Source organism: Pelophylax lessonae (genome assembly GCF_965119305.1).
Source record: "Pelophylax lessonae genome assembly, chromosome: 12".
NCBI lineage: Eukaryota > Metazoa > Chordata > Amphibia > Anura > Ranidae > Pelophylax > Pelophylax lessonae.
In genome coordinates, this window is record NC_138779.1 from 151,074,724 (window position 1) to 151,099,274 (window position 24,551).

General features: G+C 43.3%; 1 protein-coding gene across 1 annotated transcript in view; it reads left to right on the plus strand.

Moving 5' to 3' along the window:
• Positions 1-24,551, plus strand: part of SIDT2 (SID1 transmembrane family member 2) — a 178,141-nt gene that overhangs the window by 20,947 nt on the left and 132,643 nt on the right. Inside the window, exons 2-7 of the mRNA XM_082273437.1 lie at positions 6,511-6,632; positions 10,187-10,351; positions 10,441-10,486; positions 22,998-23,099; positions 23,884-23,967; positions 24,425-24,524. Of these exons, the coding sequence (XP_082129563.1) occupies positions 6,511-6,632; positions 10,187-10,351; positions 10,441-10,486; positions 22,998-23,099; positions 23,884-23,967; positions 24,425-24,524 (619 nt within the window). The remainder of the gene's footprint in view (positions 1-6,510; positions 6,633-10,186; positions 10,352-10,440; positions 10,487-22,997; positions 23,100-23,883; positions 23,968-24,424; positions 24,525-24,551) is intronic.

Sequence of the window (24,551 nt, forward strand, 5' to 3'; positions counted from 1 at the left end):
GGTTTGCATGTGGATGCTGGGCCTGATGGTGTCTACCTTCGAGGCGATTCCATTTGCACAGTTCCGCATGACATCTCTGGAAAAAGAGATTCTGGTGAAATGGGACAAGAATCCACGGTCTCTAGAGGTGGCTTTGTTCTCCTGCACTTCGACAGGGAAAATCCTTTCTCCCCCTGTACTGGACGGTTGTCACCACAAATACCAGTCTGTCTGGCCGGGGAGGCGTCCTCGGCACAGATTGTGGTCAGGGGGTCTGGACTCTGGAAGTCTGAGCGATCAGACTTTATCTGGATCTTTGGATAAATTCGTCTTTAGGGGTTTCCGGTACGAATTTAATTCGATAATGCCTCGGCCGGGGTCTGTTAATCACCAAGGGAGCACAAGAAGTATCCTCTTGGCTCGGGAAGTAGCCAGAATTCTAAGGTGGGCAGACCGATTTCATTCCAGCCCTCTCTGCTGTACACGTTTCAAGGAAGGTACAGAGGTTTGTGACACGGTCTCAGGATCCTCTGGCCAACGCCACAGAGGCATTCTAGTGGCTCCGGACTGGCCTTGCCGGTCTTGGTACGCTGATCTGGTACGGCTGGTCGCCGATGCTCCTTGGAGACTTCCTCTCAGGGAAAGTCTGCTGTCCCATGGGCCAATCTTCCATCCTGCCTAACAGTTGCTGGCTTTAATGGCTTGGCTGTTGAAAGCCAGGTGCTTGGGGATAGAGGTTTGTCTGAATCCAGGGATTCCTACGCTGTTAAAGACTTAGAAAATCTAACTCTAGGAAGATCTGCCATCGTACTTGGAAGAAGTGCATTGCGTGGTGGGAGTCTCTTGGGGTTCCCCCTTTTCCTCCAGGGGAGTTCAAAACTTTGCTCCTCCAGTGCGGTCTCCATTGCCACCATGGGACCTCAATTTGGTTGTCAATTCTCCAAAAACCTCCCTTTGAAAATATTCAGGAGGTTCCTCCTGCTTACTTTGTCCGAGAAGGTGGCCTTTTTTGGTGGCTATTACTGCTGCCCGCATGGTGTCGGAGATGGCGGCATTGTCTTATTGTTCACCTTATCTGGTGGTTCATTGAGTTAGGGTGGTTCTTCGTCCTTGTCCGTCGTTCCTTCCAAAGGTCGTCTCTGATTTCCATTTGAATGAAGACCTTGTGTTGCCTTTCCTATGTTCCAGGCCTAAACATCCTAAGGATATTGCCTTGCATTCCCTGGACGTAGTTTGGACAATCGGGGTGTACCTGGCAGCTACAGAGTCTTTTAGGAAGTCGGACTCCCTTTTTGTACTCGAAAAGGACCTCGGAAAGGGTTGGTCGCTTCTGCTGTGACCATTTCCAGAGGGATCAGACACAGTGATTCAATTCAACGGGCCTATTCAATTAGGGGTCAGGTTCCTCCTTTTCCCTGTTTAGGTGCACTCTACTCAGGAGCTTAGTGCCTCCTGGGCATTCTGTTATCAGGCGTCAGTGATGCAGGTGTGCAAGGCGGCCACCTAGTCGTCTGTGCACACTTTTACAAAGTCTTATAAGATGGCTGTGTTGGCATCTGCGGATGCTTCTTTTGGCTGCAAGGTTTTTGCAGGCTGCGGTTTAGAGGACCTGGTATATTGTTTGTTTGTTTTTTTTTTTTCAGGTGAGCTCCAGTTGTCTATAGTTGAGCTCCATGTTACCTGGTTGGCTACGGTTTAGCCTTGGGAATTTTTTTTTTTTTTTTTTTTTTTCATGCTGTTCCCACCCCTCATGTTTGACACTGCTTTGGGACGTCACAATGGTCAAGAAGAATCAGGAGCTGTGTCAATTTTGAAAGAGAAAATTAGAGTTTTGACTTGCCGTAAAATGCATTTCTCTGATGTTCATTGATGGTCACAGCACCCAACCCCCTGTGGAGTTGGCTTTCTTCTGACACCTCTTGTAACAAAACTGAGTGCCTATAGCTGAGAGTGGGAGTATACCCCCTGGGACTGCCCCATAGTCTTAGTCAAGCTTTTTCCTGCCTAGTGTCCTACTCCTGTAGGGGGCAGTGTAACCCTATGGTCAAGAAGATAAGGAGCTGTGTCAAGTCAAAAATCTAATTTTTTCATCCATTGCCCTGTTTGCAAGGGGCCTAAGTGACAGAACTGTGTGTTCGTTTAAAGCGGATGTCCAGGTATGATCTAAATATGTGATATTAAAGCTGAACTCCGGGATAAGCAAATATTGCCTAAAAACAAAATTCATGTGTGGTGTTCCTTAAATCTTGGTGTATTTCTTCCAGATCTGTGCAGTAATCCAGTGTGAAACTTTACCTCTGTGGAAGAGCTTACTCTAATAAAGACTGCGCACTGCTGTTTCCTCTCCTTGTGCAGAGTGGCTGCTCTTGTCTCTGACTTCCCCCTGTAGTTTTTTTTACCTCCTTTAAAGGCTGTATTCATTCTTCTTTTAGATGTTTTCTTTTATTTTCACCTGGTGATCTTGCCAGTAAGTCTGTTGTTTTAACAGAGCAAGTGGTTGTGTAGATGTAGCGGTTAGAGGGTTGGGACAAACCATTTACCACTGACATGGGTACTTATAATGGTCTGCTTTTATTTATGTAGAACCTTTATCCCAAAAGGGGAAAAAAATGTTTGCTATAACTGATTTATAAAGTGTCTTTAGTCTTTCAGTACATCTAACAACCCCTGTCCCCCAGACTAACAATGCTGCTGTCCAACGATGCCTCCTGTGCTCCTTCATCCAGAGTGAGGGCACTCTAATACAGGAGGTGTGTTACTGGTCAGATCACCAGGTGAAAACAGAGGGGAAAAGAGTCTAAAAAAAAAAAAAGCTAATGCAGCCACCACATCCAACCATTGGTTAGCTGCAATTTATTCTATTTTTAGTTTGGGGTTTAACACTGCTTGGATCAGTGTTTCAATATAAAAGTCGCCTGGTTCAGACTGACAGTTGTCCTATCAGTTATTGTATTTTTAGAATTCTGGAGAGTTTTATGGGTTTACCCAGTTAAAGGTGTTGGTTTGTTCTTCCTGTTCGTCCTGTCAGTCAAGATATAATGTATTTCAACACTGGTAAGTGTCAGTAAAGGTTTATTGTGAAATCTGGCACCACAAGGAAGTCTGTAACTACAGCCGTTCATTGTGGCTGATTTATCTGATCTGAACAAAAAGAAAAGTAGGGATATTTTCTCCATTAACCATATACCAGGTTAGGAAACTAAGAGGAGACTTAGGGGCTAATGTGTGACCGATTCCTGTGGGTAATATGTTCAGTGCTATATTTACACAAAGTCCATATTCTAAAATAAAGACACATTGGAAGTAATGTAATAAGGAGGATCAGAAAACCGTTGAAACCCTTCACTCCAATGAAGCTCCTTTAAAGCGGAAGTATCGTCACATTTTTACCTTTTACCTACAGGTAAGCCTATGAGGCTTATAACAAGACAAAAAGATTTCCAAGCTCTCCTTACCGACCAATCTGCGACCAACCGAATTGACCTGTCCAACAGTACGCGTTAAAAACAGGGGTTTAGTTGCACACATTCGCAAATACATGCGTAAGCCACAGAGCCCCGTCAAGGCACCCCATTATCTGTGGTCCTAACTCTATATTCTGAGAGTCTACAACAATGGAAGCACATGCATTTAATGGACAGGTGTAGGACAGATATACCTGAAGGGAGCCCACCCCTTCTTAAAGGCACAGGGGCACACTGAACATCCAGCCTATTGCACAATGGCAGCAAAGATGTCAGTGCGTTGCCTGGTCAATATAGTCTATAACAAAAACAACTGGTTACTGTCCACACCTGTAACTGGTCTCTGCAGCAAGGAGCATTGGAAGGGCAATGCATATAACAAGACAAAAAGATTTCCAAGCTCTCCTTACCGACCAATCTGCGACCAACCGCATTGACCTGTCCAACAGTACGCCTATGAGGCTTACCTGTAGGTAAAATGAATATCTTAACCTGCAAGGTTTAGGAGATATTCCCCCTGCATGCAGCTGCTGAAACCAGCAGCGCATGTGCTCCTGAAGGTCCGGCTGACCTTCAGAGCTCTTTGCCGGCTGCTTGCCGGAAAGTGACTCCCGCACGCATGCACGGGAGTGATGTCATCGCGGCTCCGGCCACTCACAGCGCCGCAGCTGCCGAACCCAGAAGAGACGCAGAGGGAACTTGACGGCTCCCTCAGCGGTTTCCAGAAGGCCGTGTCGGGGCTTCGTTTTAAGGTAAGTATTTCATATTGAGCTAGTATACGATGCATACTAGCTCATTATGCCTTTGTCCTGCAGGGTTTTTTTTTTTTTTTTTTTGTTCCTTGAGGATACAACCGCTTTAACACAGCACCACAGACCCGAATAGTTAAATGAGAGTGATATCATACAAGAATTTGCGTGCAGCTGCCACTTTAGAAACACAAGAACGTAAAACAAATCAAATTCAATGACAAATGATCACAGTAATAGATGGCGGCGCTGAAAATAAATCAGTAATGACCCCAGTGAAAAATTATGTGAAAGTGAATTATGTCCTTGGCACAGTTCATATGACTCCCGTGTGACTTTCCCAGTGGAAGTAGATGGGAAAATCTTCTGTTTCTGTAAAATAACCGCCACCAGCACCCAACTACACGGCCTCTTACCAGATGAGATAGACCCTCACTACAAAGGTCTATATAAGCCGATTGTTTGAACGTCGGACACAGAATGTAGATAGATTCTTCCAATATTCCACGATCGATCCACAGGTAATATAGACCCTCATTACAAAGATCCATACATGCCGTATATATTTTAAATCATCAGACACCAACTGTAGAGAGACTCCTCCAATATTCCATAAACAATCCACTTAAATCATGCCTCTCTCCCTGTTTCAGCTGATCCTTTGTTTGCTAGGGTGCTGCTTTGCCTTGCAGGGTCATTTCCACACCTAAAAACACATGTATCAAAGCCGGCCAGCAATAACAATCTTGCCTTTCCTTCCAGGATCTGTATAGCGAAGTGACGCCAGCACGCCGCGAGCTTACGCGTTTTGTCATAAGGTGACGTTGTCCTGGGGCATATAACGTGTTCTTATTTATCATTCTCTTTATATCTCTCTCGCAAAGCGCAGCAATTTTATTATATGTAATATGTTCATTTTGTCTGCTTTCTGGTATCTTGTGATAAACGCCCAACTCCAGCCAAATGTTTTATATCATTCCAGATCTAGTGAGGATGGAATAAAGCCCGGGGGGCTCGTGCAGCTCTTCGACACCTATTGTGTGGCCCACTGGGCCTCTGCAGACAGTAGCCTGTAGCCTGTGTTTTGATGCTTACTCAAGCCAGTGAAGGAAATATATTTTTTAAACTGGCTTCTAGCTACTTATTTCTGTGCTGTCCATCCCTTTTTCTAGTGTGTGTGTGTGTGTGTGTGTGTGTGTGTGTGTTTTTTTCCTTCAATGGGTAAAGCCTTATGCACAGGGGCAGTTTTGGCCCATGTGCATCAAATCCCAGTGTTTGTGCCTGCAAATATCAATGACACCCTAAAATATGTGGCGGCTGGCCATTGCCCCACGTAGCACTTGTGTTTAGGGCCGCATGTATTCAGGGATATATGCCCTAATGCAGGATGTTCTTGTCCAGGTGCTGCATATTTTAGCTTGTCGTAGATTTGAACAGGCCGCTGACAGCAGATCTGGAAGTTGCAACTGTGCCCCCTGGGCACCCGAAAATGCCAAACTGCCAATGTGCTAAGCCCAATAATGCATATTGCTGAGACTGCAGACAAGTGCAGGTCAAATGTGATGCAAATAGTTTTAAAGGGACTGCTGGGAGCTCAGATGTGGAAGCATTGATCTGTAAAGGCTCTGGAAAATTATTGATCCCCAGCAGTCTCATGTAATGTATCTCCAGTCTATGATGGTCTCCCCAGTCTCCAAAACGTATGTTTTATGGCCTCTGACCACTTTCTGTAGGGTTACATTCACTGAATATTCTATGCGGTCCTTTGATTATGTCACTGCTCTTTAGGCCCCCTATATCATGTAAGGTGACCGCCAATGGGTTAGGGCCTCTGTGACCTTTTTTTTTTTTTTTTAAAACATCTCTGTGCCAGCCTTTTTAAGAGGTTTGCTATGCCGGGAGGCGGGGCTTATGGCCACGTGACTGCAGTGATTGGATGTCCAGTGGTCACATGATCTAAAAAGTCCTGATTTGCTAACGGTGATCAGGAACTTTCTATAAGCCACCGGTCATTGTGCTGGGAGGGCGCTGTCAGCGCTATTGCACGCATATATGCATATTTGCGTGCTCTCGGCACCAAGAGCTTACATTTTGAAGGCAAAATTTCCTCTCACTTCCTGTTTGGCTATGGGACAGGAAGTGCTGGGAATGGAACACAGATGGTAAAAAAATGTATGACAGCGGTTATAACCCTCCCTTACTATATCCAAAATGAATAAAATGTTTTGCCTATAGTTGTACATTAAGGTTTTTTTGTTGATTTCCCCTTTCCCCCCCAATTTATATAGTAACATGCATTGTCTTTTATTTTTGTTTAGACTGAAGGGGTCAGAGTGTCTGTTAAAGTGCTGTCGGATCAGAAGGGAACACCATTGCTTTTTGGCGTCCGGCAGAAGGAGGCAGTTGTGTCTTTCCAAGTACCTCTTACACTGAGGGGACTGTAAGTAAATGAACACGCATTTGAAATGATTTACAGTACCTCTCAATTTAAGGGAATAAAATAAATTGTACATCTGTAATATTTTTCTATCCCCTGCTTTCAATACAATCATGCCTGATGATCTTACCAGCAAGTCCACATGCAGTTCCTTTTTCCTAGGGTGACAACGATTTCTCAGTTCTACTACAGAGTTGTCATCCTTAATTGCTTGCTCCTGAACTGGACTATCTTCTGCAGTAATGTGCCACTCCAGAAAAAGTGACCTTTCAGCCGCCCATGTAGTGAGCACACATCTACAGGAATCTCCAAAAATAGCCTAGACTAAAGGACGTGGACAAAGTTAGGCGAACACCGTGTTTTGTGCACATACATTGGTGCACAAAACTGTTTTTTTTTTTTTTTCTGTATTAAATTCAGTCAGCCATAGCTTTGTCGTTGTTCTGATTTTATCATTTTTGCACCTAGCGAAGATGTTTTTTAAACAGACTTTTGTCGAACCAGGTGGTGCTTACAGGGCCTCCCACAGCTTCAAATTCAACTGGTTCCGCAGGAGTTGGACAAAATTTGAGCCACCTGAGGGGGGCTTTTTTTTTTATTTGCTGCCCAGACAAAGGAAAAAGAACCCAGTACAGCACTAACGTTTGCCTTAGGTCAGTTTTTTTTTTTTTTTTTTTTTTTTCTTCACTAAGCCAGTGGGTTGAACAAGCAAAACTGACCTGATTCCTCCATCCACACATTTGAGGTGGATAGGGGAATCCTCCCCTCTGTGTCATTGTATTCTGACAGCAGGGACGCTTGCCTGCCATCGGAATACCTGATTAGCATTGCAGGCTTTAGCCAGCAGCACTGATCGAGATGATGGCTTCCAGCAGGGTGGTTGTACAGCAGTAGATTGACTGTGTACAACCATGGTGCCCATACATGGATGTAAATTCATCTAGTCTCTGCTGAACCAGATGAATTTCGATCCATTTATTGGCAGCTTAAGGGCTCATTTAGACTTGCAGTTGGGGGGTAAAAATAAGTGGTAAAAGATTTCCGCGCTGATGGGAAAAATTATATATGACTGCAGCCTACCTCAAAATATAGCAAGCTATATTTAACAAATATGGGTGGATGTGGAGGTAAGTGGCGCTGTCAGGAATAGGAAGTAGGGAAAATAAATATATCGGTGGGTCACTTTATATTGAATAATAAATAGAGTTATGTGTATTAAAATATTAAATCCTCATAAGTAATGTGTGATATACAGTGAATAAATATATGAAAATAAAAAATATATAAAAAATGTTTTCCCGTGAGTGAATAGTGGGAGATAAAAATGTAAGTGTATAAAATTATTCCAATATAAGTGTCACATAATTAAATAAATAAATTCTGTATATAACAATCAAATGTGTAAAACTGAGCCACCAATAAAACACACTTGTAAAATCAATAAATGGGGTGGTACATTATTGCATAAATTGGGTGACAAATTTTAAAATAAAAATTAAGGTGCTCTGTTCAAGTGAAATACACTTTATTGGAAGCACACACATTGCTATGTGCCTTATGAACTGGATATGATTTATTGTCATCACTTTTTGATTTTATATTTCTGGCGCATCACATTTTTGTATGATTTATGCTCTGTTCAAGTGCATAAGAGTGCTAGTGATAAAAATACTATATAGCAATATTTAAATTAGGTAAATGAAACTTTAAAAAAATATCAAATCATGAACAGTGTCCAAGCAAAGTACATTAAATGTCCATAGTAGTAAATGGTGCCACAAATACACAATCAGGTGTGGATAAGTCCCAAATGGAGAGGGGGAAGAGATTATCAGGAGGAAGTGGATTCCAGAGATTCAGAAATGGTGGGGGTGCTCAATATGGGAATAAGTGCTCCCCTCTTATTGATCCCGCACTCACCAGATGGTGGTACCCCTACAGGGGTAGACAGCGTTTGGGGTGACTCTCAGGGGTCCCTCCGAAGGCTGACTAGGTATCCACTTGGTCCCGACCTCCTTTCATACGCTCCTCTCCAGAGTAGTTAATATATAATAATTCCTCATAACCATTCCGATATGTAGGGGAGATGTCCGGATGAAAGGAAGAAAAAAGGCTCCAATAGTGAAGTATTGTAAATTGAAATGGTGCTTTATTAATCACTTAGTACACAATACTCCCATTTAAAACAAGAGAACCATGCATATATGTCCTAGGGACCGCAACACCCTCGTGTAGCGGTTGTTTCCGGGATGCGGTGCGTTCCACCGGCCGGATCTACGTCTCAGTCAACAGGAAGCGGAACTGACGTGACCACGCTCTACGCGTTTCGTCATCAATGACGTCATCGGGAGCAGCTATGTGCATGGTTCTCTTGTTTTAAATGAGCACCTTAATTTTTATTTTAAAATTTGTCACCCAATTTATGCAATAATGTACCACCCCATTTATTGATTTTACAAGTGTGTTTTATTGGTGGCTCAGTTTTACACATTTGATTGTTATATACAGAATTTATTTATTTAATTTTGTGACACTTATATTGGAATAATTTTATACACTTACATATTTATCTCCCACTATTCACTCACGGGAAAACATTTTTTATATATTTTTTATTTTCTTATATTTATTCACTGTATATCACACATTACTTATGAGGATTTAATATTTTAATACACATAACTCTATTTATTATTCAATATAAAGTGACCCACCGATATATTTTCCCTACTTCCTATTCCTGACAGCGCCACTTACCTCCACATCCACCCATAGTTGGGGGGTAAAAATGCTGCATTTTTTCCACCCCCACAGCCCACTTTGGCTTCCCAGTCATGATCTATGGCCAGTTCTGCTGCCAAACCCTTTTAGGAGAATAGGGTCAAGTTGTAAGCATGTGCAGTGCATGTGGCAGTAGCTCATTGGTGTGGCATTTACAGGGTTAAAACAGGTTGTGAGGAAGGTGCCTATTGCATCCCCAGTGTCTGTCAAATGCTTCTGAAAAGTGATTCACCATGGATCACTTTCCAGAGGTGCACAAGTAACCGCTGCATGTCTAAAGGTTGCCTTTTGATTCTTAGTGTTTGCCCAGAAATTGCAAATGCCTAAAGCAGGGGTATTGAATTAAAATTCACAAAGTTATATAAAATATTATTCCAGCAGAGGTCCGAATCGCATTTTTGTGCGATGACCGCCCTGTATCCTCACAACCAATCATCTGCTTGTTAACTTGGGTAGCCCCCGCCCTCTGTCTATAGCTGTCCTGCCTCCAGCTGTTGGCTCTGTGAGAATGGCCGTGGGCAGAACAACTCTAAAGGGTAGGACTGCAGGGGTCCGGATGAGACATTAGCTGGGTCCGGATCCGGACCGCGGTCCGCCATTTAGTGATGCCTGGCCTAAAGTATATAATCTGTCCTAGTCAGCCACAATGTTATCCTAAGTTTTTGAATAAGGTCACTCTATCTTTTTTGTCTATCTATTTCTCATGTTCATCATCATTAACCTATACATTTGTCTGTGAATGCACCCTTAATGCATATCGGTATGTATTTTCTCAGATTTCAGCGTAATTACCAATACCGAGATGTTGGACGTACACTGTGCCAACCACCAACCAGGGCAGAGTCAGAGACTGAGACCTTCTATGTGGATGTTTCCACCCTCTCGGAGAAAAACACCACGTACCTTCTACGTGTCACACACGTGGAGAATTTTGTACTACGGTAAGAAGCAATCTCTAGTATTTCTGTATGTGTGTAAAATGAGATCATGTCTCTGCAGAGTGAAATTCATGGGATCTTTGTTTTTGTAGGACAAAAGAACGGTTCAGTTTTAATGCAACTCCCGCTCAGCCTCAGGTATAATGTGTACAAGGTGGCAAGTATATGTTGTGTATCTGCTCCAGACAAGAATTATGTGTTTGCAGTTGTGGATATGTTGGTGTTCTTTGTGTTTTTATATTGAACTTTAACTAGCGGTCGTCTTTACACAGTGTAGAAGGTACATAGTCTAAAAGGCAAATATTTGCAATTTACACAAATAAAGTTTCCCACACTCTGCTCTGTTTCATTGATGGCGGCGATGATCGTCATCATAAATCTTTTTGCTGGCTGTGACTGCACATCCTGTGGAGTTGGGACTAGTTTGCAATTGCAGGCTCTGAAGCACTGCAGGAACTGACTAATATACTTGCACACATACATTGTGTGTGCTGAAGCGCCGCTGAATGTATGATATAACGAACTGAGACGCACAGATTGGGCTATTATTATACATTTGATTTTGCAAGTTTTACGTTTACAGTGGCAGCTAGTGCATTAAAAGGATGCACAGAGTGACATGTTTTACATGATTTTATCTACATGATTTTATTTACTATTTATTCATGATTTGAGTAGATATATTTATTTCTTTATACCTTACACTGATTTATATATATATTTTAGCGCCGGGCGGGTGGTTGACGTTTTTTAGCATCAGTTACCTTTTACAATAATTTAGAGGGAATCTGAAGAAAAATGGAGTTAACCCATTGACAAATCTGAACAGTCTGCTTCAGGTTTCACCCAGGAAATGTGTTCATACATGGAAAGTGTATGTAAAACCAGTTTTCTCTTTTGTTCATTGACAGATACACCTCCTGATTCTTCTTAACCCTTGGGTTATACTGCCCCCTACAGAGTAGGACACTAGGCAGGAAAAGGCTTGACCCCCCCCAATGGGTAGTCCCAGGGGGTATACACTCAGCTATAGTCACTCAGTTTTTTTTCTGCGTAGTCAGGAGAAAGGACCTAGTTCCTTGCTGGGATCTCTGGTCCTGGCAATTTCTTTCCCTTTTAAATGGATTTTATCTTTGTTATTTTGTTCGGACAATGCTGGTCTGCGGATTAGACTTATAAGAAGGTCTTATGTGATCTCCCTCTAGTGGGGAATTGCCTGTTTGGAGCTTCCTTGGATGACATCATTAGTAGATGTGGGCCATTCTTCTCGGCTCATAAGAGGCCTTTTTCGCCCCTCAAGGGATAAAAGTCATTCAGGGCCCTCCTCTGAGGTTCCAAGACGACCTGGTCTGGCAAGCCACAAGGGGCTCTTCCAGACCTGCAGACAAGGCTTCCTCTGCATGAAGGGGGGCCCTCACCTATATCTGGGGTTGGGGGGAACATCTTCGTTGATTTCTGGATACGTATACTTCTCTGGTACAGGTCAAGCGAGTCCACAAAATCATTCGGTCCAGCTACAAGATTGAGGATTGGTCTTTTCCTCCGGAAAGTTTCTTCCCTTCTAACCTGCACTTGTCTCCAGATCCCTTACGGGGTCACTTTTGGCCAGTGCAAGACTTGTTACTTCATGGGGTGATGGTTCCGGCTTTGGAATGTTTGTAGGGGGACTTTACCCTTATGATGTTTACCATTGGTCTTGCCTCTGCTCTTCGGGTCGTCACAAAGTGTTGGCCCCAGTGCTAGCATTGTTGCTCCAGTGGGGGGATTGGGGTACTGGGGTACCTGGATGATTTTCTTCTCCCAGCAGAGTCCCTGACTGCTCTGATGGACGCGTTGGAGATTACACTGCGATCTCTGAGGGAGTTTGATTGGATTTTGAACCTTCCGAAGTCTGCGCTGGTTCCGTCCACAAAACTGGACTGGATTCGGCTTCAGCCAGAGTGTTACTTCCTCTGGAAAAACTCCAGAAATTGCAGGAGGCAATTCAGCTTCTGTTGTCCAGCGGATGGTCATCCCTCCGGGCTTGCATACAGGTGCTGGGCCTGATCGTGTCCACCTTTCAGGCGGTTCCGTTTGGACATTAATCCATAGTCTCTAGAAGTGGCTTCGCTCTCTACACTTCGACAGGAAATTCCTTCTCCCCCTGTACTGGGCAGTTGTCACCATGGATGCCAGCCTGTCCAGGTTGGGGGGCATCTTCAGCACAGCTTAGGCTCAGGGGGTCAGGACTTGGGGAAGAGTCCAGACTACCGATCAATGTGCTGGAACTCCGAGCGATCGGACTTTGTCTGGATCATTGGACAATTTGTCTTCAGGGGTGTCTGATACAAATTCAATCGGACAATGCCATGGCGGATCGGGAAGTTGCTGGCATTCTAAGATGGCCAGAACGATTGTTCCAGCCCCCTCTGTTGTACACATTCTGTGGAAGGTACAGAGGTTTGTGGCATGGTCTTGGGATCCTCCGGCCGACGCCGCAGACGCATTAGTGGCTCCTTGGCGTCAGTATCGTCTGATTTATGCCTTTCCCCCCTCTCAAACTTCTGCCAAGACTCCTGTGCAGGATCAAGGCAGCAAGGGATTCCAGTCTTTCTGGTGGCTCTAGACTGGCCTCGCCGGGCTTGGTACACCAATTTGGTACGGCTGGTCGCCGATGCTCCTTGGAGACTTCCTCTCAGGGAAGATCTGCTGTCTCAATGACCAATCTTCCATCCTGCTTTACAGTCGCTGGTTTTAACAGCTTGGCTGTTTGAAAGCCAGGTGCTGAAGGATTGAGGTTTGTCTGAATCTGCGATTCCTACGCTGTTAAAGGTTAGAAAATCTACCTCTAGGAAGATCTACCATTGTATTTGAAAGGCATATATGTTGCTTGGTGTGAGTCTTTTGGGGTTCTCCCTCGTTCCTTTTGGGTGGCTCGGATCTTGACTTTCCTCCAACAGGGGGTTGAGCAGCACCTGGCCTTGAGTATAATCAAGGGCCAGGTTTTAGCCTTGGCGTTTTTTTTTAACGTCAATTGGCCACGCATTCCTTGGTGCGTACATTTATCCAGGGAGCTCGACACTTTGTTCCTCCTGTGCGGTCTTCATTATTTTCGTGGGTCCTCAAATTGGTGTTGTCAGTTATCCAGAAATTTTCTTTCAAACATATTGGGAGGTTTCCCTGCTTACGTTGTCCCAGAAGGTGCCCTTTTTGGTGGCTATTACTTCTGCGGGCAGGGTGTCGGAGCTGGCGCCGCAGTCTTGTTGTTCATCTTACCTGTTGGTTTACAGAGTAGTTCTTTGTCCCTTCTAAAGGTCGTCTCTAATTTCCATTTAAATTAAGATATTGTGTTGTCTTCCCTATGTCCCAAGCCTAAACATCCTAAGGAAATTGTTCTGCATTCCCTGGATGTAGTCCGGGGAATCGGGGTGTACCTGACAGCTACTGAGTCTTTTAGGAAGTCAAACTCATTTTTTGTGCTCACGGTTGGACCTCAAAGGGTTGGCCGCTTCTGCTGCGACCATTTCCAGATGGATCAGACAGACAGTAATTCAGGTCAAGTCAATTCAGTTAGTAGTCAGGTTCCTCCTTTCTGTGTTAAGGCACACTCTACTTGGGCGCTTAGTCTCCTGGGCCTTCCGTCATCTGGAATCAGTGATGCAGGTTTGCAAGGCGGCCGTCTGGTCGTCTGTGCACACTTTTACAAAGTTTTAAAAAATGGATGTGTTGGCATCTCCGGATGCTTTTTTTGGCCGCAAGGTTTTGCAGGCTGCTGTTTAGAGGACCTGGTCCTCTTTTAAGGGTGTATTGTTTTTTTCAGGTGAGCTCCAGTTTATGGTTGAGCTCCATGTTACCTGGTTGGCTACGGTTTAGCCTTGGGAATTTTTTTTCCTGCTTTTTTCCCACCCCTCATGTTTAACGCTGCTTTGGGACGTCCCAGTGATTAGGAAGAATCGGGAGCTGTGTCCGTCATTGAACGAAAGAGAAAATTGGATTTTTGACTTTCCGTAAAATCCATTTCTCTGATGTTCATTGACGGACACAGCACCCATCCCTTTGTGGAGTTGGCTTTCTTCTAAAAACTGCTTGTAACAAAACTGAGTGCCTATAGCTGAGTTTAAGTTTATACCCCCTGGGACTGCCTATGGGCATAGTCAAGCTTTTTCCTTCCTAGTGTCCTACTCCTGTAGGGGGGCAGTATAACCCAATGGTTAAGAAGAATCAGGAGCTGTGTCCATCAATGAACAACAGAGAAATTGATTTTACGGTAAGTTAAAAATCCCATTTCTCTTACGTCCTCCGACAGTCCCCGCCCACTCACACAGTCTTCACCAATGGGTATTGACCTTCGCTCCGCAGGAGTAGCTAGACACAAGACTTGTTAGTAACAAAGGCTTTTAGCATAGACACACCCCTAGGGGCTGTCACACTAGTCAATACCTCCCTGCACCAGCATTCCCAACTCAGTTTGATTTTGCCTAGCTCAGGCGTAGTCAGGCTTTCCTGTGCTGGGGCTTCAGTCTCAGCCTTCTACCCTTTTTTGATTTTATTTCAAGTGTTTTTTCTTTACTTTACTAGCTGTTATTTTACCAGCTCTTAGATAGGGATCTTCGGATGAAGAAACATCATGCGGAGCTGGGTATCGGACTGGCCGCCCTGGGTCTCCAGGGCTGAGGGTCAGAAGGATCCCCAGCCTGCCATCGAGCGTTCGGCTATGGTTCGCCATGGCGCTATGAACGACCCATCCCTGCTACCTCACTGGACGCCTTCTGCGGTTCTGTGCTGCGGTGTCCTGCGTCCCGGCTACGGCACTCCTTGTCATATGAGGACAGCGGTTTGTCATTTGTGACGGCTCCCCACGCCATCCGGTACGGTAAGCACCTTTCTATGTGGGGACCTCCTGTCTGGGGTGTCAGTCTATGGCTGTGTTCCCCTCATGTCTGTGTCTGCGGGCTCCCTGATCTGATCCCTGTGGGGGTAATAGTTTTTATTCACTACTATGTGGTGGGGACCCCTCTCTCTCTCCTGTGTCACCTTTGGTGCTGTGAGTGCAGACATGTGTATGCGGCGACCGCTACGGCTGAGCGCCGCGCGGTCCGCCATTTTTGGTTACTGTGGGCTATGTGGCTTCTCCCTGAGCCTTGTACAGGGTTGCAGTGCGGTGTGCTTTTGGCGCCAATCGGCGCCATTTTGCGTGTGGCATGCTCGCTCGATCCGAGCACATGTCGGCGGCCATTTTCTTGTAGCCTCCATTCACTTCTGCCGGGCAGCCATTTTCCCTGAGCCTACTAGGTTATAAAGTTCAGCCTTCCTCGCCTCATTTCCTCTTTCTCTGGACAGCGATTGGTGGCAGCAGTCTGCAGTGCTCTCTCCAGGTTTTCTCTGTGCTATCCTTCCTAACTCAGTGTTTTTCTGTCCCTGTGGGGGTCGGTGCATACAGTGAGTAATTGCGGTGGGCTGCGCTCGCCGCGGTCTTTAAAGGGCCAGTGCCTTTTTTTTCCGCAAACCTTGTTCGGCATGGATTCCCAGGATAGCAAGTTCCCCCCCAGCCCTAGTGGGGGACCAGGGGTCTGCTGCACCCCCCGCGGGGTCTGATTTGGCCGCTGTAGTGGCATCTTTGGTGTCACAGATGCAGGTGCTGATGGCTGAACGTTCTGCTAAAAAGAGGGCCAGGTTATCTATCTCCTCTGATTCAGAGGGCGATGTGGCTGGCGTGCACTTTTCAGGGTCTCGCTCATCTCTGGACCTTTTGGGGTCTGAAGGGGAGGCGGAGGTGGAAGGGGTCGATACTTCTCCCCCTGGCTCGCTTGAAGAGCTTGCGCTCATGGATGAGCTGATCTCTTCTATCAAAGACATGCTGCACCTGGAGGGTGAGCCCACTCCTCCAGCTAGGGTGTCCTCCTTTGGGACACATAGAACCCGCAAATCGGCGCAGGTTTTCCCCTGCCCTGCTGAATTTCATCACACTGTGAATGAGCAATGGCGCACTTTAAAGAAGCCCTTTACGGTGCCCAGTCGGTTTAAACTGCTTTTATCCTTTTGCACCTTCCACTGAAGAGCGCTGGTGCGTGGCGCCCCAGGTGGATCACGCTGTGGCCGTTTTGAACAAGGCTACCCTGGTTCCCACTGAGGATACCCCGGTTTTCCGGGATCCTACGGACAGGAGGTTGGAGTCTCTTGCCCGCCACGCGTATATGGTGGCGGGCTCTATGCTCAAACCTATTTTTGTAAATAAGGAAAAAAAAATGTAAAGGGCCCCATCCCTCCATGATGGGACACAGAAGCAAATGCATATGTAAATCGTGCCCAGGGGAGGACTGGGCAGGGGGGCCATCGCCCCCTGGGCCACTCTGATGTCCTGTAAAAAGGCTGCACCGCTTCTGCCACAGACATGCCTAAAGTATTCCTGGTGAAGAGAAGTAAAAAAACCCCTGCCACTGACCTACTGAGTACAGGTTGAAGATAAGGACAGAGCACAGGCCTCCCTCCCCAGCATGGATGGTGTAAACTGTGTCTGAGCTGGGCCAGTACCATGTCCCACTGGAGACTCTCCTTCCCTGGACAACCCCAACTGAGCTGTCCCATGGGCCTCTAGTTTGTACTTGCCCCCTGATCGCGCCTACAAATGTAAACAGTCTTTACATTATCAAAACACAGGTGAGCTATCACCACGATCATTGGAGCGAGAGTATAAATTCTAGCATTAGACCTCCTCTGTAACTCTAAACAGGTAACCAGTAACATTTTTCAAAGTGTCGCCTATGGAGATTTTTGAATAGCGTAATTTTTCACCATTCCACAAGCATGCACATTTTTAAAGAATGACATATCGGGTAACTACTCAGCGTAGCATCATCTTTCACATTCTACAAAAAATTGAGCTAACTTTACTGTGTTTTTTTTTTTTTTTTTGTGTAATTCAATAAAGTGTATTTAAAAAAAAAAAAAAAAATACATTTGCGATGACTGTATTTTATTCTTTTTTTTTTTTTTTTTTTTTCTTTTCTTGTAAGCCACAAATGTCAGAAAAAGTCCTGGTCAAGTGGTTAAATTCACAAACTGAATTTTCCAAGCCTGTCGACTTTAATTTACACATTAGCCGTGTGTGGGGGAACTGTGTCAGATGCTTTGGCAAAATCCAAGTATATTATATCCACAGCCACTCCTTTGTCTAAAGCTTTGCTTGCCTCATAAAAAGAAATCAGATTTGTTTGACAACTTTTGTCTTTCATAAACCCATGCTTACTATTGCTTAAAATATTATTTCCTAGCAAAAACTCCTCTATGTACAGTCTATTATTAAAAATCTTAAGTACCTTTCGGACTAAAAGTTAAAATAACCGATCCGTAGTTACTCTGTAAATACTTTTATCTCTTTTTAAATATAGGCATCGCATTGGCCTTACTCCATTCCAGTGGTGCTAAGTCAGCCATTAAAGAGTCTCTAAAAATTAGAAACAATGTTCAGATATTACAGAACTTAGCTCTTTGAGGGCTCTTGGGTGTGCGCCATCTGGCCCAGGTGCTTTATTCAGTTTTATTTTGTCTAAATGGATGTGTATAGATTAGTTTTGGAGAATATGGATATCGTTTAGTGTCACTTCAACTTTAATGTATTCTTAAACATGTCATTGTAGAGATTGGGCATTACTGAGGGCTACAGTGCTTCTAGTCAGGATAAATCATGCTTTACTGAGGCTTACAATGTATTTTTAATGTGTGAATGCATATTAGATCTGTTATTTTCATGCTGGAAACTGATGTTTTTCAGAACCTGGATCTATAGAAAAGAGTAGTGTGTGGCCTAGAACATCAGTTTTTCTGCACGCGTTCTTCAATGGCACAAAAAAAAAAACAAAACACAATAATTGCTCTCTATGTTCCCTGTTCACACCACCACACCAGTATCATGTGTATACTTTTTCTGCGTAGGAATCTGCAACGTGGGCATTGAAAAAAATACTGACATGACATCAACTCTGTGGTGTGAACAGGGCACATAACTGATGCACATGAAAGCTGATGTCAACATGCATACAAAAATATTATTATTATTATTATTATTAAGTAAGCAGGGCAATAACTTTACAGCAGGATATAGAAAATTTACAGAAAGACCTGAACAAAATAATGGAGGGGGCAACTACATGGCAAATGAGGTTTAATGTGGAAAAAGGTAAGGTAATGCATTTGGGTGCTAAAAACATAAACGCAGATTACTCATTAGGGGGGAGAACCTCTGGGGGAATTAAGGATGGTGAAAAATCTTGGGGGTCCCAGTCAAAGACAGCAATAGGATGCAATGTCAAACTGGAGCTACCAAAGCCGGCAGAATATTAGCATGCATAAATAAGGGGATATACTCCAGTGGTAAAACTATAATCCTGCCACTTTATAAAACTGACATGGTTAGGCTAAAATTTGAGACATTAGTCCCAAACTTGGCATGCAATGCGTGCCTAAATTGAAGGTATTTGTAAAAGTTTGTATGTGGGAGGTCAATTTTCTGCTGCAATTCAACAAAAGATGAAATAACAGTGCCATTTTAGATATCCTCTAGGGTATTTAAACATTTTTGTTCCCAGAAAGAGTAGTCTGTGAAATGTAGCAGATGAGGAAACATAGGATTGTGCCAAGTAGGGAGTGTAACCTCAATTTCCTTAAATCCTACAACTCGCTTAGCCTCTCTCCACACCGCTCTAGCCAAATTCAAAATCGGCAAGTGTACTTTTTCTAGGACTGTCTTTGGTGCTTCCAAAGCTATTAACAGATTATTCAATTTAAGGACATGCGCTAAATGTGACCGTAGGTGAAACGGGTGACAACCAGTCAGTTAAGTGTCGTAATTGTCCTGCTAAAAAATAATAGTACATATTCGGAAGTGCCATACTAGCTTCCACTTTAGGCCTTTGCCCATATAAAGTAGCTAAACAGGGTGTCCAAGGTTTTAAAGTAGGACTTGGGCACTGGTACTGGCTGGCATGCGGAAAGATACATATAGACACTTCGGTAAAAGGATCATTTTAACAAGGTTAATTCTGCCTGCTACTGATAGTTTATCCCACGTAATAAGTTTATTCCTAACCACTCGCATCAGGGGTCCATATTAGCCTTTAATGCCTCAGACGAAGATAATGTAATTAATATTCCAAAAAGTCTCTGATGCCTCTCTGACCTCAGGTACAAATAAGAAGACTTTTGGCAATTCATTTTTAGGCCTAAGTATGTACCGAACAGGTCAATGATTTGCATTGTAGCACTTAATCACCCAGAGGCATCCTGTAGATACAAAATGAGTTCATCTGCATACAATCCTATTCTAAAGATGTTTTTAGGGAACAAAGGAGACACTCAGAATGGGACCAAGTGCTGTATGCACTTATTTACCTGAGTAGGTAAATACATTAAAAAATATAGTTCTCCTCCTTTAAGGTCACTGCACATATTACTATCCATTTGTACAATCTGCCAACTATAAAATGCAAGGGCCTGCCTGATTGGATACAAACTGATTGGATAGATTAAATACATATAGGTCCTCCTATTACATAATTGTGATAAATCTAAAGTTGATTGTACAAACATTGTACAGTTTAATGTGTATGGTGACTGGTTTCTGTTTTTCTGTATGCCTTCCTTGTTCTGGTGACCACATGAGAGATGTATAGTTGAAAAGAAGATGAATGTACTGCTTCTTAGCAGCACAGGCATAACTGGAGAAAATGCAGTTAAAATGAAATTTGACAATATAAACATAAAGCAGTCAAATACCTGGTATGTTTATATACACAGCTAGCTGCTGGGTTCACAATGCTGTGATCAGATTTTTTTATCTCCCTTTTAGTGTGATTATGTGATGCAACTTGGATATTTGTTTTCATGTTCTATGGGCCTAGAATTGCATCAAAGTGGCACAGGGAGCCTTTTCCAAAATTGTGCTGCACTGCATTGATGTGAACAGGCACCATTTAAAACAATGTGATTTGCCCTTTATGTGCCAGTGTTCAATTAAAAAGTTAGATGGGTTTCCTATAAATGCATACCAAAGATTTTTGCACCTAGCTGCCATGTACTTCAATATAGACATTGGTGCTGTAATGAAACCTGTACCCCTTCAGAACAGAAATGTTAAGTGCCCCATGCTATAGTGAATGTACCTACCCATCAAGATTTACTAGGAGGCAACCCTCTTCAATAACAATGCCAGGAGATCTTTGTGTACTACAGACATTTTAAAATAAGCACTTAAAAATGCTCACACTTTGTAGATTTCCCTGGGTATCCCAAAGCCCTGGATGCTTTAATACGAAAACAAAGACCTCAAAAACTGAAATCGTGCTTGGCCCTGCTTTTACTTGCCACTTACTATTAGTCAATCACTATAGCTGACATCATCCCAAGCCAATAATGAGGTGTGATAGATGGGCTTCAATTCCTGAAGTTTGTTTGTGTACGAGAGCTCTGTGGGGCTCCTGTGGTATTTGGCAAGTTATGTTATTATACATGTAGGTACTGTGACGGTACTCCCCGTCACTGGGAGTGAAAGACAGATACTTAATGGTTTGGATTGCTTCAAATGGCTTTAGTGTACATTTATGATAATGTGTATTGAACTTCAATGTCAGAGACAGGCTCTCCCTATTGTTTGTGTATTGTATTTCAGTAGCTCGAGGATGGCTGCCTGCTAGTTAATTGGCTCAGGTTGATTTGAATCATTGTCATCTGTTAGTTGCTAAAAGGAAATAGTATACTGTTTTTTGTGTTGGTTGTTTTTTAGATCTGTTAATTATATTTCTGTATACAATTTCATCTGCATATAGTTACATAGTAGGTGAGGTTGAATAAAGACAACAGTCCATCCAGTTCAACCTGTGTAGGTGTGCGTGGCTGTAATCTTCTCACATAGCCCTTAATGTCCTGATCCTTGAGATGTAAGTCTAAGAGTCTTTTGAAAGCCACCATACTACCCGCAGAAACCACCTCTTGTGGTAGAGAATTCCACAATCTTGTAGCCCTAACAGTAAAGAACCCTCCTCGAACGCTTCTCCTCTAATTGCATTGTATGCCCTCGAGTCCTCATGCAATTCCTTCGAATGAACAGTTTTTTTTCTAAGCTGAGATCCCCATTAAGATATTTATAAATTGCTATCATGTCCCCCCTCAGACGTCTCTTCTCCAGGGAGAATAAATCGAGCGATTGCAGCCGCTCTTCATAGTTAAGGTCCTCCAACCCCCTAATCAGTTTAGTTGCCCTTCTCTGGACTCTCTCCAGCTCCAACACCTCTCTCCTGAGGACTGGCGACCAGAACTGGACAGAATACTCCAGATGCGGTATTAATGATGTAATGTAACAGGAGCCCTACCTTTGTAAAGCATACAGTGCTTTATCTTTGCAGTTCCCCCACTGCCTCTATGCTTTTAAACCAGCATGGGGAAACTTTGGGTTCCTTCTTTTAAAGGCTCTGATGAGAGAAGTCTGTTGGTTACACATCTCATTGACTCTTCTTGGACAGCCAGTCTGACCTATCATTAAGACAAATCGTGCCCTAAAGCAAGCGGTTCTGTTGTGCAGTCTCTTTAGCTAAGCCATAATGCTATGGGAATCCTTTAGTAATGTGTTGCGTGTTAAGTAGCAGATAAAATTGACCCATAACAGACCTTTTCCCTTTAACCTCCAGATCAAAAAACATAGTAGTATTACTTTACTTATCAAACCTATAATTTGTGCATTGATATTTTTTTCAGCTGCTCACATTGCCTGTGAGCATATCCCAGCAAGGTTTTATTTTAAGATTTGTTTTAAAGCTTTCATTCAGATCAATGCAGGTGCCTGGTCTTGATGGTTCCTGATTTGTACAGCATTATGTTTAAAGCACAATTAGCTGATGGCTGACACCTTTTTTTACAACACATTTGAAGTATTTGACATCAGATTCTATAAATGGACACAACAATGTAGCATCTCTCATCACAGTTAGGGCTCTTTCACACGGGCGGTCTGATCAGATCCGCCTGTCAGTTTTTTTAGGCAGATCTGATCGGATCCTCCATGCAGCTCTATGGGGCAGTGGATGTCAGCGGAGACACCTCCGCTGACACCCGTATCCGATCCTGTCCGTGAAATCTGGACGGATGGAAACTCTATTTTTCCATCCGTTCAGGTATCGGATCAATTGAGAGCGGACAGGCGGTCTGCTCTAATCCGATCCCCCATAGAGAGCAGCGGGGGCTGTGACATCTCTCTCTCTGCACTGCAAGCGGAGACGGAGCTGTCCTTCGCCGGCTTAGCGGGGATCGCGGATCGATCCCCCGCTGAGCAGCACGGATCCGCCTGCGGAGGTGAACCGTGTGAAAGAGCCCTTAACCTTATTTGTAAATAAAGGTGATTAATCTTTGAGTAGTAGTTTATAGTGGGTTTTTAATGAACTTTCTGCAATAAAGATACATGTAAGTATATAGATAGCCTATGTATTCCAGCTCAGTGGGATATAGCATATTAAGGACCTCTTGAACTAGAAGAAATGTGTCTGTTCCCCTTCAAAACAAATATAGAACACAATATACATTATGAGAGCTTTCAGTATCATTTCATGAAGTAAAAGTTGAAACTTTAATTTTATTGGACATATTTTTTGCTTCTCCTCACCCCTTTACTTTGGTTTCTTTGCAGTATTTTAAATATGTGTTTCCTGCGGATGTGGACTCTGTGATTGTAAAGGTTTCTTCTCCGGGGGCCTTCCCCTGTTCTGTCATCTCCGTTCAAGATATTCTGGTGGGTACACACAACAACAAGCTGATTGGTTGAGGGCATATTAGATCATTCCTTTAAAAAGAAAGGTGTCCTTAAAGCAATATGACCTGGGACAGCTTTAACAGACTAAACAATTAATATTTATACTGTATGTGTAGCTGTGACCCGTATGTGAAGTTGAAGAGCAGTTGGTATTTAGCTGAAAGTTTACCTGTAATAGCATTTTTTTTTTTAAAGTTTTTATTTTCCATACATATAACATTGGCAAGCAGTAGAACAGCTGAACAGTCCATTTCTTACTGTGTACACATTTCCTTATGTAACAATAGCCAGCCAACTATGCAGCGCAACAGAGCACGCATACAGCTCAGCATAAAGTTCCAGATTCTAATTCAAAATCATAGTATTTTTATTCTTTTTGTATAATTCGATTATTGTTTGTACATGTATGGCAATACCTTGGTCATACATAAAAATATTTTACAAAAAAAAAAGACAACAAAACCCTTGGAGTGCATAATTTATTTCTTCTAAAAAAACATCCCTAATCCAGACAGCAGTTCCCCTAGTGTGCCTTTGACCACTGTTCCATTTCCATTATCTGAGTGTAAGCTTATACGGTTCCCACCCTGCTGCTGCAAAATGATCAGATCCAACCCTGCACCCTGATGGTCTCCTTGTAATCAAGCCTCTCTCAGGGTGGCCTGCTACTCTAACCATCTAGAACATATTTTGGTGACTCTTTGGGGGCTTCCCAATGTTAATGGCTTTTTAATTTGCAAATGTTGTTGCCTTTTTCTTGCAGTGCCCAGTGTATGACCTTGATAATAATGTGGCTTTCACTGGCATGTATCAGACGATGACCAAAAAAGCTGCTATCACAGTGCAGGTGACTGAACTTTGCATTTTAATTCCATACTGTCTTAACTCCCTTTCCCTATTTATACAAGTTTGAATGTCAGTGTTTTTTTCTTATTTAAACAATATCTAATTTGTTTAATCCATTATCTGTTTCTCTATATAGCTTAAGGTATAGTTAACTAAAACCTCTGTCAAAAATTGTCTGTTTTTTGTTTAAACTGGTTAGATTTTTACTAATGTTCCCTATCAATGTATGAAACATGACATGATCTTTATATGCTGATGTTAACCATCATCATATTTGACATGACATCACTTTAATGTAAATGATCAATGTATGTGATATGGCTGTACTGGATGTTTTGTGTTGGTGTCCCTTGTGCGTTTGTGCTTTGTTACAGTTTGTCAGTATGCTGTAGGCTGCTGCTTTGTTTCTCCCATTTTAAAAGCGCATGCCTCATTGTTATCCTCTCATCCCCTTCCAGAAAAAGGATTTTAACAAAGGGGGTTTCTATGTTGTCGTTGTGGTAAAAACAGAGGATGAAGCCTGTGGTGGAGGCCTGCCTTATTATCCTTTAAATCCAGGTATCTCTTTCTCTCTCAAACACTCGG